Genomic DNA, 18,505 nt, shown 5'->3' with positions numbered 1-18,505 from the left:
AATACAAGGCACAAACATTACAGCAGACGCAACTCCGCCAGCATATAAACACAAATAATCATTTCAGGAGACACTGCAACAGTACAACACTTACTAGAACACATTCACAATTTTCTTAGCTTTAAATCAATATAACACATGTATAGAAACACCAAACAGACGACTCCCTACAACACATTAAAACACAAAAACGCTGACAATGATAAAATCCATCTTTTGTCTACTACTACGTACGCATTGCAAGTAAAAAAAAAAAATGACAGCCTTTTCGACAAGCAAGAAGATCAACCCCTGCCATGAATCTTGCTCCGTCAGCAGCCAGCAGCAGTTAACCCTTTGCCAGTGACACCAGCTACTGAGATTACTGCGCCACAGCCGCCATCACTATCTCACTCGTGATACTGGATAGCAAGCCTTGAAGATCACCCCCCCCCCTCCACCTTGCTGCCACCAGGTCACCACAGCTCACCAGCCAGTGAACTTTGCCCACCAATAGTCGGAGCTACTATCACCAACTCTCCACAGCGACACCTGCTATTAGGATTACTCCTACATCGCCGCACCTGTATCCCAGACACTAGAATGCTAAGCCACGTTCCTACCATCGTCCCCCCCTCCAACCTGACAATAACTTAGATCGTCGCAGAGTTCATATCAACACCTGACCAGCATTCCTACCAATGCCCCGACCAAATTATCCTGACACACCAGATGGTTTGTTTCACGATTGTTTAAACTTTAAATAAAACATTTAAACTCAACCTTTTCATTTGTTACTTTCTTGCTTCCATACGCTCAGTTTTGTAATATAATAACTGGAAACATTGGGAGGTAATACAGGTCTGGCATTGAATCTCCTGCATAAGGCGCAGGATGCCAGAACCTTCCTGACGGCCTGTCTTCCTTGGAGAATCCAACAGCCACAATCTCTCAATTCATTCAGAGTAGATCCAATTCCCAAGTGAGAACACTTTGAGTGGCAATCCATAATGATCAGTCGTGAAATGTAATGGTTTTTGCCAAGCAAAATTGGGTTTTTAACCCCGTACTCCAGATGGAGGGGGGGGGGAACTATTAATTCAGCCATAGGAGTGTATCAATCCATCCTGATCAAGGAACAGATCAAGATCCTGGACCAAACAAGGTAAAGATTTCCCAAAGGGATCCTGTAGAAACTGAAGCTCCTCCATAAAAGTCTGGCACTGTACAACCTTCATTAAATAGATGGAGGCTTTCCTTTCACCATCCTCATCAAGACCCTGCAGTCTATCAACAAATTTAATTACCAGGGTGATTATCCTCAATAGACATGTAAATTCAGAAAATCTTTCCAAAGTGATGATAGAGGGATAGTCCTCCTCTAAAACTATGGATACATTCACAGACTTGTGCACAAGTGTTGACTGTGACTTTTTTTTTTTTTTTTTTTTTTTTACATAGGCATCACCACATTATCAAGGCCCAGAGGCCACTCAAGGATAAGGGTTAAAGAGTGTACAGTAGAAATTGGACAATATAGTAATCATTAGTAATGAAAATTTGGTAAATTTGATAACTTATATGGAACGGCTCATCAAGAACTTATTTACTTTAGACTTGAACACAACCATATTGTAGTCAGCCGGAAAGCAGGAAAACGGAAGACAATTCCACAGGCGTGCAGTTCTAAGAAAGAAGCTTTGTTCATGGAATCTACGTTTAGGTTTAGGCATAGATAAAGAGTGGGGGGAATTATTGATAGTGTTTACAGCTAGACGAGTGTTTCTTGTGAAAGTTTGGCGAGGGGGAACCATAGATTGAAGCTCAGTCGAACACTTTCCATGAAAATAACGATACATCAGAGACAAACTCGCAACATCTCTTCTGTGAGATAGAGGTTGCAAGGAGGAGAAAAGGACATCTCCTACGAGGCTACGAAGTCTATTTTGAACTCTATCAAGGCAGGACAAGTCCTTTCTAGCAGCTCCTGCCCAGATGTGGCAACAGTATTCCATCCTTAGACATACCTGGCTCTTATATAGATAGAGAATAGCATCAGCAGTGAGATATTTACCGGATCGATAGAAAGATCCCACCATTTTTCCAGCGGCCTTGGCAAGAGATTTTATGTACGTGTTCCATTTAAGATCAGGAGTAATGGTCAAGCCCAGAAGCTTGTCAAAACTTGAGGCCTCCTGAAGACGAGAGCCATTCATTTCAATTGATGCCAAATGTGGATTAGAATGTTGATGATGTAAAGAGAGAAGCTTGGTTTTAGATGCATTAAAAGTAACCAGCCACTCCTTTCCCCATTGTACTACGTGCTCAAGATCAGAGGAGAGAGAATTGGAGACTGCTAAGACAAAGTAAATTCTGAGTCGGCCAAGGTTCTCCCACGCCATGTAACCAGGCAGATCCATGGCATCAAAACTCCAAATTCGATTTGAACTTCATTAATGACAATCCTCTGGTGATTAGGTTTGCAGGGTTGGGGTTGTGTGGATATATTTGAAGTAAGGAGTAAGGCCAAACTCGCTCTCTAAATCTTCACTCAGTTGCAGTCTGTTTTTTGCAAAAATGTTCTTGTTTGTCATAGAACGGGAAAGGATCCAAGATAACACCACTTGGGCATTGCTGGCCACATATAATTTAGAAGAATTGTTCAAGATGGCTGGCAAACATTTCAGGGCAAGATACACTGCCATCAGTTCAAGGGTTGGAAGGCTTTTCGTTTTCTTGGGCACAACTTTAGCCTTAGCAAAGACCCATTCTGACCGATGATTCTGCACAACATGGCAACAAACCCATAAGCTTCTGCCGAGGCATCGCAAAACATAACGAAATCTCCAACCCTGTTCTGACCAAACACTTACTGATTGAAGTGAATTTGACCACAGTCACCGAGAGTAAGAAGGCCTGTTAACTGAAAAATGCTTGCAGGCAATGTAGGTAAGATTTGTCAAACTGTCAGTACTATATGAGGGCCATTTGAAAAAAAGCAATAAAACATTTTTAAAAAGAAAAAGGAACACCGTTCGATTAATACTGAAACTGAACTTTATTCAATATGAAATATAAATATTATCTATGTAAAATTAAGTAATTTTAAAGCAATATACAATTTAATACTGATAAAACTGAATTATGACGTTAGGAAACAAAGAATTAAAAAAACACTAGATTACCCGTGACCCGTTGGGTCAGTATGTTATATTAGCTGTGGAATTCATGTATGAGCGTGACACTTGTGACGTAAAGAAAATAGTCTGTTGTTTTTTTTTTTTTTTTTTTTTTTTTTTTTTTTTTTTTTTTTTTGGCATAGCAGAAACATTTCTATGAAAGTATATTAAAATGAAAAAAGAATATAGATAGATTTCTATGAGTCGTTCTGTTTATTATAATTGATTATTTTTGAAAAAAAAATTTACAGTTACTGAATTATAAGTGGTTGGCCATACTTATAGGTAAATGAGCACTGAACAGATGCCATAATACTTATTATAGTTAAATTCAAAGTTTGATATATCTGCTTTTTTTTTTTTTTTTTTTTTTTTTTTTTTTTTTTTGAGTCATTTTAAACCCCACTCTTCCCATGTTAAATAATAATTTCAAAATGATAACATTAATATTTCAGCGTCCCAATTGTTCTTTTGTTTTTTTGTTTTTTTTGTGTTTAAATTATCCAAATAAACAAGTGTTAATACTGTCTGCCTTTTTTTTTTTTTTTTTTACATCGTTCATTTCTGTATTACATTTAAGTTATTTTAAACCCCACTCTTCCCATGTTAAATAATAATTTCAAAATAATAACGTTAATATTTCAGTGCGCAGGTCATGCGCACATGCACAACCGGATGTCGTAAACCGGAAAGTGGGTTACATACATCATTACAAGATCATTTGAGTTTTATAATTATATAGATTAAACACCAACGATGAATAATTTTAAAAGTGAAAGCAAACGATAAATAATTTTAAGAATGGAAACAAATGATAAAATACAAAAAATTGAAATCGAACAAATAATTTAAAACAAACAATAAAAGTTACTAGTGCAGAAATATTTTTTTAATTTAATTTAGAGAAAAACCACATGGGTTGAATGTTATTTTTTAGAAATTTAGAGATTATGCGGACTAATGTTTTCATCTTGCATGTTTATTTCACAGCGTTTAATCATCGAATCTTGACTTCTCCTTTATTACATCCTCAGACTAAAAATGATGTTCACATACCTAAAAACATTATTAAAGAAAACATTCTTACCATAATGTAAACTATTGTTAAAATCTAAGAAAAGATAGTAAATAAACATTTACAATAATAATAATCACAGTGTAGTATTTGTTCTGTCCGCGGTCAGTGGAGGAGAAATCCTTCATGACTGAGACAATTTTAATTTTATTTTTGTTCCTATCCAGAGTGCCCCTTTTTGGGGAGCTAGATTTTCTCACATTAAAAACCGACCTTGTGTCTAACTGTGCCCTCGTGGGGAGACAAGTAAATAAATGTTAAAAAATATTTTTGACAAATATTCTCATGTAAAAATTTGTTTATGATTCTAAAAAGAAACAATCAATTTTAATATATAACACTCAGTCACGACTAATTTCATTAATAGCCGCGTGGTAAATAATTTTCAAACTGACTTTAGAAAAAAATATAGAACTTTAAAATATTTGGAAATATTCAATGAAAGGTTTTATTTATTATTAAAAAGACATTTTGACAATTATTCTCATATAAAAATTATTTGTTTATAATTTGCTGTATTAGCAATAAATAGTATTGTTTCTTTAATTTATATTAACAATGTTATCAAACATTATGAAAGTACTTGAATACAGTTCTAATTGAATAGACGTTTAATTATCAACAAATAATATTACTTACTTTACTATATTTGATTGGAATAAAATTTTCCCTTCTAATGGTACGTATCCAAATTGAGAAAATTTAGGAAAAGAAAATGTATGTACTTTGGGGCCTTTTGGATAATTTCCCCGGCAATTTGTAACAACACAAGAATACACCGTTAGACAGCAAACTGAAAACTAGACAAAACTGCTGCTGATAGCCTAGACCATATACCTACAAGTGGATCTGATAATGACGTCACGCTGTCATGTGCATCGGCCTTCTTTACTCTCGGTAGCCATGATTTGACTCAAGCCCGAGAGATCTTGCGCAAGAATGACTGAAACTCTTCTGGGACTCATTCATCCCATCCTAGCCCTCACTTCCATAATTCTCCTATAAGAACTCTACTCCACATCGTCACTGGAAGACAGAGAAACAGGGGGTCAAACACTTTAGTGGCTTCAGACAGGATCTATCTCATTTCTCTTTGGCGTGATGTTTGACCTAGAAAACCAGACTTTGTTTAATCAACTACGTTTTAAAAACGTTTATTTTCAACCATTCTTACTTTCTCTGCCGTCTTAGCATAGCAGTAACGTGTTACGTTTTCTTTTCTGACTTCGCCTCAAGGCTTTGGATTTGAGTCTACCTGCCTACCAAAAATTTTTTTTTTTCATACACACACACACACACACACACACACACACACACACACACACCAACAAACACCGGGCACCCCCGCTAGTATAAAAAAATCATAAAACTTGAATTTAACATTTTAAAAAATAGTGTGATAACAAGCACATTATTTTCTTTTTAAATTTTTGCCTGCTATGTTTAAATAGCCTTTAAAAAGGTATGGTAATATTGACAGAGTCCTTACCATGGGTGTGATTTGGCCCAAGTAAATAGTTTGCCTCAAATTCAAATAAGGACAGTAAACCATCGAACCGGAAATGAAAATATGAAACGAAACTAAGCATTTCGTATTAATTATTTTTCTCCATTTTTCTCAGTTATTTATTATCAAAATGAAACGAAACAGCTTTATTTGTTTTGTTTTTTGTTTATTTTTGTTTTCTTTTTATTCGTTTACTTTTTTCTTTTTAGGTAAATGTGCAGTATCTTTCCACCCTAAAAAAATCCTTTAAAATTACTCTGATAGGTTTTCAGGTGTGCTGAAATTGAAAATAATGTTTAAAAATCCTGGAAACAAATCGTTTCTAAAATATGAAGAAATTATAGTTTCAAAAAGTGTAATTGAAAATCTATAAAAGTGGTCATTTTAAAGAAAATTGTGCCGATAGACTCAATGTAAAATTTTACCTATGTGTGAGGTTTAAAATTTATGTATTGCAACGAAATTGTTATTCAAAAAGAGGTTTTTTGTTGTTAGGAAAGAAAAAAAGCGGTGAAAAATGGAGACACTGACAGAAATACATTAAATAAAAAAAAAGACAACAAAACAAAAACGAGAATCCAACAAACCAAAAAATTCAAATATTTGGCAGCAATTATCTAAAAAAAGCAGTGATTAAATAAATAAAATAAAAAGTTTCGTTTCATTTCCTTACAGAAAGATTCCATGTTTTCATTCATGAATTGAATCAACTTCCGCTCATGGATACAACTTTAAGACAAACTATGTTACATCTCTGAGCCGGATAAGGATTCAGTCAACATTACCAAAGATATTTACCCAGTGTAGTATAAACACCCCCAAACCTCCCCATATTAACGCCTTTCGAGATTGGGGGTGTTTATTCCAAAAGCCATTCTTAACATGAGGAGGTTGGTTACTATGCTGGGTTAGGTCTTAAAAGATACCTTTTTTTTTCTTCTAATTTTTTGCCACCTGCTCGCATCTCTTTTTGCTCACACATATAATTCGGCGGTTTTGGTCGTTTGCCGGTCGTTGCCGAACGAAACTCACAGAAAAACTGGATTTAAACTGCAGAAGTGCCTTGATTTTTTTTTTTTTTTCTTCCAATTTATATATATATATATATATATAAAAAAAGAAATAGCCTTCAAACATTCATATTAACTAAAAGTAGACAGCCGACCTTTTCTGTTTACATGAGTTCTACATTGGGATAAAAGCACATCAGCGCCATTTTTGAGGGGGAAATTAAATTATCAAACATCCTTTATCCATTTTAGTTTTTCTGATGCTTAAAACTTTTTATGCACTCCTTTATCTGTTAGAAATATGTATATGTAATTTATTTAATTGGATGTTGGAATGGGATTATTAAGCTAAGAGATGCCCAAAGAAACTTAGTAAATTTAAGATTTACTCTTTAGAAATGTTTAGATTACTTTATTAAAAAGTGGAATTATATTTTCTTTTCAGATATTTTACATCCTTTAATTCTAAAGATGTATCGACAAAACAGAAGAAATAATCCTGACTTCAACACTGGTGGTAATTACAAAGGTAACCTTGACTTCAACACTGGTGGTAATTACAAAGGTAACCTTGACTTCAACACTGGTGGTAATTACAAAGGTAACCTTGACTTCAACACTGGTGGTAATTACAAAGGTAACCCTGACTTCAACACTGGTGGTAATTACAAAGGTAACCCTGACTTCAACACTGGTGGTAATTACAAAGGTAACCCTGACTTCAACACTGGTGGTAATTACAAAGGTAACCCTGACTTCAACACTGGTGGTAATTACAAAGGTAACCCTGACTTCAACACTGGTGGTAATTACAAAGGTAACCCTGACTTCAACACTGGTGGTAATTACAAAGGTAACCCTGACTTCAACACTGGTGGTAATTACAAAGGTAATCTTGACTTCAACACTGGTGGTAATTACATGGGTAACCCTGACTTCAACACTGGTGGTAATTACATGGGTAACCCTGACTTCAACACTGGTGGTAATTATATCGGTAACCCTGACGTCAACACTGGTGGTAATTACATGGGTAACCCTGACTTCAACCCTGATAACAATTACAAGGGTAACCCTGACTTCAACCCTGGTAACAATTACAAGGATAACCCTGGTGGTGAAATGGATCTAAACTTTGGTAATCAATTTTTGCTTTTCAAAATATAACCAAATTTTTTAAAACAGTTACAGCTACTAATGAATAAATTCAGTAGAAATCCTTTTAATTACTTACCACAGTGTGTGGTATGCATTCATGAAGCCATTTTGCGAATGTTTGGCAAATTTTGTACATCACAAATGTGTATATTTACAAGAATGGGCAGAAACAATTGTTTTTGAATAACACTCTTGGAATGAACTAGGATTATATCATTTGTTATTTATTTTTATCATATATATATTATTTTATGTGTCTACATAAAATTTTGTGCATCTATTTTCAGTATATACGGCATAATTGCGTTGACACACTAGTTCTCATCAGATCACCAAAGTTAAGGAATGTTGACCCTGGTTAGTACCATATGGGTGACCATTTGGGAATTCTAGTCACTGTATATGCTTTCCACTTATCTCAGCATTTGTTTCTAGTCATCCCGTAAATACACTTCACTTGCCACTGGTATTTAACAATGTCGACTCAGGAGAAATGTGGTTGGAGATTGCGCACTTCCTGCCACAAAAGTTTTTCACGTGCAGGCACCCCTTCGTGATTATCCATAGTCTGTCAAAGACTGAAGGAACCTGTTGTTAAATCTTCAGTTTATACCGCATGCTCAATATGTGAATAGAGCTAGGTAGTGAGATGATAGCCTAATGAATCCTCATAAGGATGAAACGTAGAAAATTCTGTGTAACTTAATTTATTTTTATATACTAGTATTGAACTGAATTTTAATTGACGGCTCAATAAGAATTGAAAGTTGTTATCAGACATCATACTTTTGACTTGTACAACAAGTATTTAAAGTAACTTTTTTTAACATTTATACGGTGTCTGTATGTATGGAGACAAAGAACTTGGAATGGGCAGAGCTTAAGAGAAATCTGCATAAAGGGTCTGTGAAGGATTTGGATGCTCTATGGCTGGCTGGCTGGCTGGCTGGCTGGCTGGAGGTGTGAGACATGCAGCTGCTTTCTATTGTCCAAAGTTGGGTATGTGAACCACACAGTCACACGAAAGATGCCCTTGTGTGTCCTTGCCTCCGCGACCTGATGAGACAACCTGTGTGGTGTGTGGCAGGAAGTACGAGTCGATTGCAGGTTTGAGGAGGTATATGGTTGTGCACAGGGACACCATACCACAGAGTGGTCCAGTTAACCGAAAGCAGATGACTTTTTGTGTCATCTTTACTTCAAGCCATGTAAGTTGGCTGCTAGTTTGAAGAGCCACATTCGTGGCCATGTTAGATGAACTGGGGAAGGAGGCTGGTGGTGGCAATTTTCTGCAAAGATGAAGCAATCATTATATATATATATATATATATATATATATATATATATATAGCTTAAACTCGATTTTTTTTTTTATTCCATTTATTTTTTTTCTCTACTTTTGTCAAAACGTGTCATTTTTAGGAATTAGATAAATTAGGTATGCAATCTTCCATCAAAATTTCGAGATATGCAGTGAAACTATTTTCAATCCAAAAGAGGTTCCTAAAGTGATCCAAAATTAAGTTTTAGAGATACCACTATAAATTACATAATTGAAATTAATGGATTTTGACAACACTTAATGTTTCACTTATTTAACCTTACCAAATGCATTAAAAATGCCCCTATAAACATAACCTACACATATGCAAAACAATATGCATTCATTCTGTTTTACTTATTTCTCTTTTCATGAGAGCAGTGAATTAGTAGCAACAATAGTCACTGAAGCGACGTGGTTGCTATAGAAACCAGTCATAAAGAGCATTGCTCACCTTCTTAGGAATTTTTACGATTTTGCACACCAGAAAATTCATCATAGATTTGATTTAAAGAGAAACATAAAACACTATAAAAAACTAATTTAATTAAATTTATGGTACTTTTTCCCATGAATCCCCTTTAAAATAAGGTAGCAATGCATGCATTTAAGCAACACGATATAGCTTACATAAAAAGCTCAATATAACCCTAATATTTATAAGGAACAAATATATAAAAAACTTGAAGTCTTATCACTTTTTCTTATCACTGTTGGTGCATCACTTTATTGATAAACATAATTATTTTCTTTCAAGATATTTCTAAGGAATAATATAATAGTTCATATGGGTTTTTAGCTAATAAAGTATTTGTAGCTTAAGATTTGAAGAAAATGTTTTTTTTAAATGAAACTGTTATGAGTAAGCGTATGGTGGCGAGAAAAACCAGACAAACAATATAAGTTTAATTTTAAGCGATTGATTGCTCAATCGTTTATTTTAAAAACAAACTTAAGAAAAGCAAAATAGAAGAAAGTGTTCTTCATTTCAACAACAGTTAATCCCGGCTGTTAAGGTTATTCATTTCAGTCTTTATCGGTGATTCGCGTCTTTCTTTGTTGATAAAATATGTCAATATTTGTTATTCCTTGTGGTGTTGTTTTTGATAACAAATCGAAGAATAAGTTTGTTTTTCAATAAGAAATGTCTAAGGTGAGCAACATAACAGATTTGTCGTCTACTTGTTATTAAAATGTTGTTCCTCTCACATTTAGATGGGATGGTTATTCCTTGTGGTGTTTTGATAACAATATCAAAGAATAAGAGCTTGCTTTTCATTTTGTTGATAAAATATGTCAATATTGTTATTCCTTGCGCTGTGTGGTTTCGATAACAATATCTGAGAATAAGAATTTGTTTTTCAATGAGAAACGTTAAGGGAAGCAACTCAGCATATTTGTCGTCTACTTGTTATGAAAATGTTGTTCTTCTCACATTTAGATGGGGCGTTTATTCAGCTATGTTCCACGGCTTTGTTGTTCCTGACATGGTACAGATATATCGTCTGCCAGCCAGCGATATCGACCTTCTCTGCAGCCATCTCATTTCTCGGGCAAGCTGTCAAGTCTCCTGGTGTACGTAGAAGCAGCATCTAGTAGTAGCGCCTTTGATGGATTTGTTGATCCTTAGGCTGGAGATTTGACCAATGGTCTGGTGTGAAAGTCAGTATTAGCCGGTGTTAGACCATTGAAGTTGTTGTACTTCTCATCTCTTAGTGTTGGTCGAGATCTGTGACCAAACTTTTCAGAATTAAAGTTGGTCTCCTTGGTTTTGAAGTTGGGTTCTCAACTGACCAGGATTCGTGCAGCTTGTGCCGAGCTCACTCAAGCCAGTCTCTTGATCAGCTTGACTCCTCTCTATTTAAACGTAAATTTAGCAGGTGCCCGGCTCCCACAGCAAGTCTTTTCTGATTGGTCAAAGTTGGATTTTGACAACCAATCAAACCGTTGGAAATTAACCAATCGGAGTTGAGTATTTTGGTATTTTATAAAAATTTGTAAATATTGTTGTTTTTAGTTGCTGCTGCTGCTATTATTAGTCATGGTTGAGGCTGTCCCTTCTAATTTGTTTTCTTTGCGAGAAAGCTTCATAAATCGAAATGAGATCTTGCACTCAACTTTGTAACAAAACTAATTGGAGTCCAATCTACTAAGCTTAGCTTAATTTATTTTTAGTTGTCTTAGTTTTAACTAATTAGCCAGGTGGATCTGATAGATCAATACAAGAATGAGAACCTACTAAAAGGAAAAAAGTGATTATTTTCCTGATAATTTTGATGAAAATTTCTAATAGTTGAAACCCTCCCTCCCTTTACCTGATAAGACAGTATTTTCAAAAAATCCTCTGCGTATTACAGTAATACTGAAGAGGCAACCAGGATTTGCGTTTTTTAATCTTTTTTGCTTTGCTATCCAGAAGGATACACTTCACGTGTTGAATACCACATTGCATTCATACGTCCTTTTGTCTGAAAACAGCTGTGGAGTTTTCAGTACATTACATGTTATTTCATCTGGCCATGATGTTAGATGGCATTGCACTGCACATTGTGAGTCGAGTTTCTGATCAGACCCAGTTTTAATTGTAACAAGGATAGTTTTGGCAAATGCTCGACTGCAGTTGGTAGCTTCAAATAAAATTGGAATATTGCCATGTTCATCAAACTTAAAATAAGCTTTTTTTACAACATCAATTAAAACAAGTCAAAAATTATATGGTCCCCTGACTGATGCCTTGAATTTTAGGAGAAAAATAAAAATTAGCCCCAAAAAGATGGGGTTTTTTTTTCACCCTTAAAGCACCCTGGGGTTCAAGCCTCAGAATTTTCCCAGGGTCAAATATTATGTTTCCAGATGTATATCCATGTGATCTTGCTTTTAGGTAATTTTCAAGAAAATCTAATTGTCAGAAAAGATTCTATGTCCCGAAAAGTGCTGTTTTTGGCTATTTTGACCTTTTGTGACCCCCCCCCTTCTGACACAACCAGAATTTTTATCAAAAATCCGAGAATGCTGCATTTCCTCCCTTGGGTAGTTGTAACTTCATGCAAAATTTCAGGAAAATATAAGTAGTTATTGAGAATTTTGGGAACAAACAGACGAGGGTTAATTCTAAGGTCCAAATCCGACTAAGTCGGTGGACCAACAAGTAACACTTTGAATGTGTTGTGTTGCTGTAAAATGGATTGACTGATCTCAATTGCTATTGATGAAACTGTTGATATGTTTGATAAATTTTCAACTAGTAAATTCCAGGATTTTTTTTTCTTATAAAGGAGTCACTTATCAAAGCCCGGAAGCTACTCAAGGATAAGGGTTAATTAGTGAGTGTATTGTAGTCAATGGGAAAATATAGTAACCGTTAGTAGTGGAAATTTGGCAAATGGATTACTTAAGGGGATGGCTCATCAAGAACTTGTTCATGTTGGACTTAAAGACAGAATTCAGGAAAACGAAACAGAGTGCAGTTTTAAGAAAGAAGCTTTGCTCATGAAATCTACGTTTAGGCAGAGATAAAGAGTGGGGGAAATTATTGATAGTGGTTTCAGATAAACTTGTGTTTTTCGTGAAAGTTAGGCAAGGGGGGGCACCATAGATTGGAGCTCAGACGAGCACTTGCCATGAAAATAATGATAGCAGCAACAAGTTCGCAACATCTCTTCTCAGGTGAAAGAGGTTTCAGGGTAGAGAAAAGAGCATCTTCCTGCTAGGCTACGAAGTCTATTTTGAGCTCTGTTAAGGCAGAATAAAGTCTTTCTAGCAGCTCCAAGGGTTGGCACCAGTATTCCATACTTGGACGTACTTGGCTCTTATACAGGTAGAGAATTACATCAGCAGTGAGATATCTATTGGATCGATAGAAGGATCCCACCATTTTTCTAGCTGACTTTGTAACGGATTTGATGTACGTGTTTCATCTTGGATCAGGAATAAAGGTCAAACTCAGAAGCTTGTCAAAACATAGAACCTTCCCAAGACGAGAGCCATTCAATTGATGCTAGATGGAGATCAGAGCATTGATGATGATAAATAGGATTTTCAACCATCTTTCCAAGACAATATTTCAAGATGTTTGCTTGGGAATTTCCGTCGATGATGTAGTTATAAAGACCTGAAGCTCCTAAAAACAGGAATGAAAGTGAGCATGTAGCATTTGACAGTCGGTTGACGTAGATGTAGGTTGGCTTTTGTACTTTTCAGGTTCACATTTGATGCGATTCCTCAACTATAGTAGAGATGTTTGTGCAAACAGGAGACTACACGATATTTGTAGACCTGGAGAAAGCCTTCGACAGAAAGGTACTATGGTGAGCATAGAGGAGTGTCTTGCCTGTCTTGTACAATTTATGTACATGAATGCTAGTAGTAGAGTGCAGCTAGATAACACCTACAGTAATAGCTTCAGTATCAAGGTTGGAGTTCACCAGGATTCTCTTTTTTAGCCTTTTCATCATAGTTTTAGAGGCATTGTCAACAGTGTCAGTTGGGTTTTCATGAGAATTACTCCATGCTGGTGACTTGGTTACCATTGATAAGTCCTTGGATCAGTTAAAGGATTAATTGAAAATATAGAGAAAAACAAAGGTTTGAGTGTGAGCTTGCTCAAAACCAAAATGATGTGTTGCTCTTGTTTACATTTCCTAAGGGACTCTTGTTAGTATCCTTGTTCTGTGTGTTGGAAGGGTGTTAGAAGCAATATGATACAGTGTAGCCTATGTATATTGTGGGTTCACAAAAAGTGCAGTGACATGTTGTGATATGTTAGCTCCAAACCCTAACTTCAAGTGTAAGAGATGGATGAGACTTGTGCATTCTATTTATGGCTGTCCTCACAAAGAGATAGTACTAGATGACAATACTCTTTAGGTAGTAGATTTTTTCTGCTATCTAGGAGATATACTAAGTGGATATGAACTCTGTATCAGTTGAAGGATTTTATGAAAGCACTACACTTGCCCAGCATGGATGTTATCTTAACGATGAGTCGATTGTGCTAGTATGGTTATGCAGAACATTTATCCTTCTGAATTAACCATTGCAGAAGCACCAATGTTCTAAATCACAGGCCAACTTGAAAACAAGTGATTGAACAGTGAAATTTGGAAACTGTTGAACTGTTAGAAGTGGAAAGAGCTTGCTTAATATCAGAAAGCATCTGATCCCTGAACAAGGGAAAAAAATGATGTTAATTAAATAAAAGAAATAACGTAATACTCTTTGCTGAAAGAGGTCCATTCAATATCTCAACTGACAAGGTCAATCAAATCTGTTTCCTGTGAGAACTGAAATCGAGTTAAAAAACCTTTGAATGCATAACAAAACACTTCAAGTTGTTAATTGGAAATGTTAAAAACATGCTACCAAGTGGCGCTCGGAGTCTGTAAATTCTTCAGCTAATTGTTTTTTTTAATCATCACTGCGAGCAATGACATCATCACTAATGTATCATTTTCTTCTCGATTTAGGAGTCTTTTGTCAACAAGCCATATAGATGTTGCTTCTGATCTGAGAGAGTTTCTCTTCTTTCTTCCACACAGAATTAACTGTTGAACCTTTTAGCTTCATTGTGTTAGGAGTCATTATTTTAAAACATTGTCAACCTCATTTGGACTTGTCTGATGGTGTAGATGTACATTGTATTCAGTGGCATTCTTTGATGAAAAATCTATTTATTCCAATGAAAAATACATTAAGATATTTTAAAACTAGATACAATTTGTAGTATTCTGCAAAAAAAATCATCATCAATATCTAATTAATTTTTAAAAAAATAATAAGGTAATATGAACGTATAGAAATTCAGCAAAACTTTAAAACATCTTGTATATTGACTTGGAAATCTAATAAAATCCATTTTCTTTTTTCATGAAAATCTTTAAAATATTTTTTTTAGCTCATTCATGTGGTTTGTACATTTTTGTGACTAGTTCTATCAACTTCAAATCATCAACAGTTTGTTATAAATTTGCATGAATTTTGCCTAGAAAATTAATATTTAGCAATAAATGTCTTCCAAACTTGTGTAGTCGATATTCCAAACCATAGTATTTTCTAAAAGATAATTTTGCATGCTTTTCAAATCACTAGGTGTTAAGTAACGTAGTTATGAATTCATTTATGGGTCTGTTAAAATTCTGGTAGTGGGTTTATGATCACGATGTATATATGAATTCTATTAATTCAAAATGAATTTGTTTATATACAAAACCTTGTGGAACCCATTTTACAATAAAAGCCCCTTTTAAAATGGCTAAAAAACGAAACAATTTTGGTTGAATAATGAATGGATTTTTGAAAAAAAATATATCAAATATATTAAAAATATAAATCATTTTTGAAACCAAATTTGATGCTAAGAGTTTTTTTTGTTTGTTTTTTTTTGCAATAAATGAAAACAATATAAATCAAATATTTTGGTCAACTCTGGCCTTCTTCAGCGAATTGTGATTATAGATATTATTTATTTTTTGTGTTCATCGTTGAGCTATAATGGTGAATGCTGGTGATGTTAATTATATTGGTTTAAATTCTCATATATTATCGATTCTTACAATATTTTAACTTCCAAAATAATCAAGTAAATTATTATATCCCAACATAAGAAACAAGATTCAATTCTTTAGAAAGCAAAATTTGATCGTAATCACACATGTTGTCACACAAGTGACTAGTGTTGGGACGGTTAATCGGAATCGGGAATCGGAAAAATCGACAAATTTGGGAGTATCAGAATCGGAAAAATTGATGCCTATTTTCTAATGCCAAAACGATTCTTTTGTCTTATTTTATTTGATTTTGTTTAAAGTAAAATCTTCCATTGCTGGTAATAATGATAAAATAAATATTTATTGATTTTAAATTACCAGTAAAGCTAAAATCGAATGATCACTTTCCACAAGTGTATTGTGACCTTTAGGAAAATATCTGCATATTTAACATGTGTTTTTACGAAAATCAGGAATAATTAACAATCTTCTAGTTAAATAATTAGAGATTTATAAGGAATCGGAATCGGTAATTTAGCACGGAATCGGTAATTGTATCGGAATTGGGGAAAAATATTGGAATCATCCCATCACTACAAGTAACATGTGACATCATAAAGTCTTCATGATCATAGTCTAGCTACACCGCAACATGTGTTCCATGTAGAATTTCTCTAAATATTTTGAACTGACATTTTCTGAAGCACAACTGAAAATCTAAAATCAATTTCTCCTTTAATAATCATTAAATACTCATAGAAGCAAAAAATAAAACATCATTTCTCACTAATAGTTTCTTGAATGTCCAACGACTTTGCAGTTCTTGCAAATAGGCTACTCCTTTCTTACATGGGTAATTCATGGATTTGAAGGCATACCACAAAGTTGGTTTATTGTGATATTTTTCATGACAATTTGGTACGAATCCCACAAAGAATTTTATGACAGCCTTTCATATCTGTTCTTTCAAGAGCATCAATACCTCTTGCATTACTCAGCTCAATCAACTCCTATGTGAACAGAACTGATGATATTCACCCAAGAAAAGGTGTGAACAATAACAAATACAAATCAAGACAAAACTAAACACAATTATATTAATCAGATACTTAAAAGAAATCACTCTCAATATGATGGATGTTGATCCTACTTAATAAATGTATCTTTCCATTCAACATCTAATTCATTGATCACAGCTTCTGTATAAAGCAAGAGACGTGCAATATTGCCTATTGTTGTTCAAGCAAGATGTAGTTGATCTCATTTGATGTGTATGGAATCTACCAATGGTGATTGAAGAGTGCTTTTGTCTATAAGGAATTTGTTGTAATTTGTGATGATTTAACATTTTAGTCCTTGCCTTTGCAGTGTGTCGTGATCATAAGCTTGGCTTGTGATCTTTCCATTTTTATCCACAAAATAATCAAGAAGGTTATGCATTGCTTAGATATTGGCATAATTTTTTTTCAGTCCTTTGATTTGGTGTACAAATCTCAGTAAGTACGTCTTTGATGAATTTCAGCAGCTTTTCTGTTAAACAGTGTGTGTCCTTCATTGACCATCACTATCTTATCCCAATAAGAAATTCATCTTTGACCAGCATGTCAATATTTGTATTCAACAAACCTTCAGCCGCCAAAATGTTACAACTTTCTTTACACAACTGCATCATTAAAGGCCTTTTGGAGAATCCTCTTTCCAAACGGATGTATCACCAGCATTGATGCTCAAGGTGAAAAAACTGATGTTATTTGTATCCATGTTGTCTGATTGTATATCATATGATTACCTGATCCATCACTTTAATATTATTAGGTTGCTGCAAAAATAATGTCATTCATTGATGTTCAACTTCAAAAGATCATAACTCTTTTCATAATAAACTTTATTAATCGAATAAAAACCATTAGAATCGACACATTTTTGCCAACGGGAAACAAGTTTATTTGTCCCATTAGCATAGAAATCCGGAGTTCTGGATGCAATGAAGTCATTGAAGGCCGATTTGGCATCATCTCGGCTTTTGAAGCTTTTTTGTACAGGAAGTTGTCGGGATGTTTGAAAAAGTGATAATCGATGAGCGAGAGGTCTGGTGAATATGGCGGATGAGGCAGTCTTGTAGCCTAATTCGTTCAGCTTCTGCAGGGTCAGTTGAGCAACATGCAGGCGAGCGTTGTCATCGAGGAGAATTGATCCTTTTATATTGACCAATCTTGGGCACATGGAGCTTCTGGTACATTTCGTCAATTTGTCGGCAGTACTTATCCGCCATAATCATTTCGCCCAAATTCAAGAAGCTGTGATAGATGAGACCGGCCACAGACCACCTAACAGTCATCATAACCTTTTTTTTTTTTTTTTTTTTTTTTTTTTTTTTTTGGTGCAATTTCGGGTTCGGGAAGTATTGTGGAACTTCTCCAGCATCCAATCAGTGTGCCGAACGTCGGCGGTTATCATAGATGATCCACTTCTAATCACATGTCACAAACTGTTTGAGAAATGGGCTGTTTTTGTTGTGCAGAAAAAGCGTAGAAGACACCTCAAAACAATGATTTTTTTATCATTCAATTCATGCGACACCCATTTATCCAACTTTTTTAACTTCCCTATTTGCTTTAAATGGCAAACGACTGTTGAGTGGTTAACCTTAGTTCAACAGCAACTTCTCGTGTGTTTTTGCGAGGATTGGCTTCAATTAAGGTTTTCAAATGTTTGTTATCAACTGTAATCAGCCAGACATAATAATCTTCATCTTCTAGCTCTTGTCACCATTGCAAAATTTCTTGAACCA

General features: G+C 34.8%; 1 protein-coding gene across 1 annotated transcript in view; it reads left to right on the top strand.

Moving 5' to 3' along the window:
• The window catches only part of LOC145277685 (uncharacterized), a 78,188-nt gene that overhangs the window by 10,465 nt on the left and 49,218 nt on the right, over positions 1 to 18,505 (top strand). Inside the window, exon 2 of the mRNA XM_080129370.1 lies at positions 7,196 to 7,888. Coding sequence (XP_079985496.1) covers positions 7,222 to 7,888 — 667 coding nt within the window. The 5' untranslated portion in view covers positions 7,196 to 7,221. The remainder of the gene's footprint in view (positions 1 to 7,195; positions 7,889 to 18,505) is intronic.

Source organism: Euprymna scolopes, chromosome 1 (assembly GCF_053919585.1).
Source record: "Euprymna scolopes isolate OS-2025 chromosome 1, ASM5391958v1, whole genome shotgun sequence".
NCBI classification, from domain to species: domain Eukaryota; kingdom Metazoa; phylum Mollusca; class Cephalopoda; order Sepiida; family Sepiolidae; genus Euprymna; species Euprymna scolopes.
The sequence above is the reverse complement of the archived record's forward strand: the minus strand, read 5'-3'. Positions and strand labels throughout refer to the sequence as shown.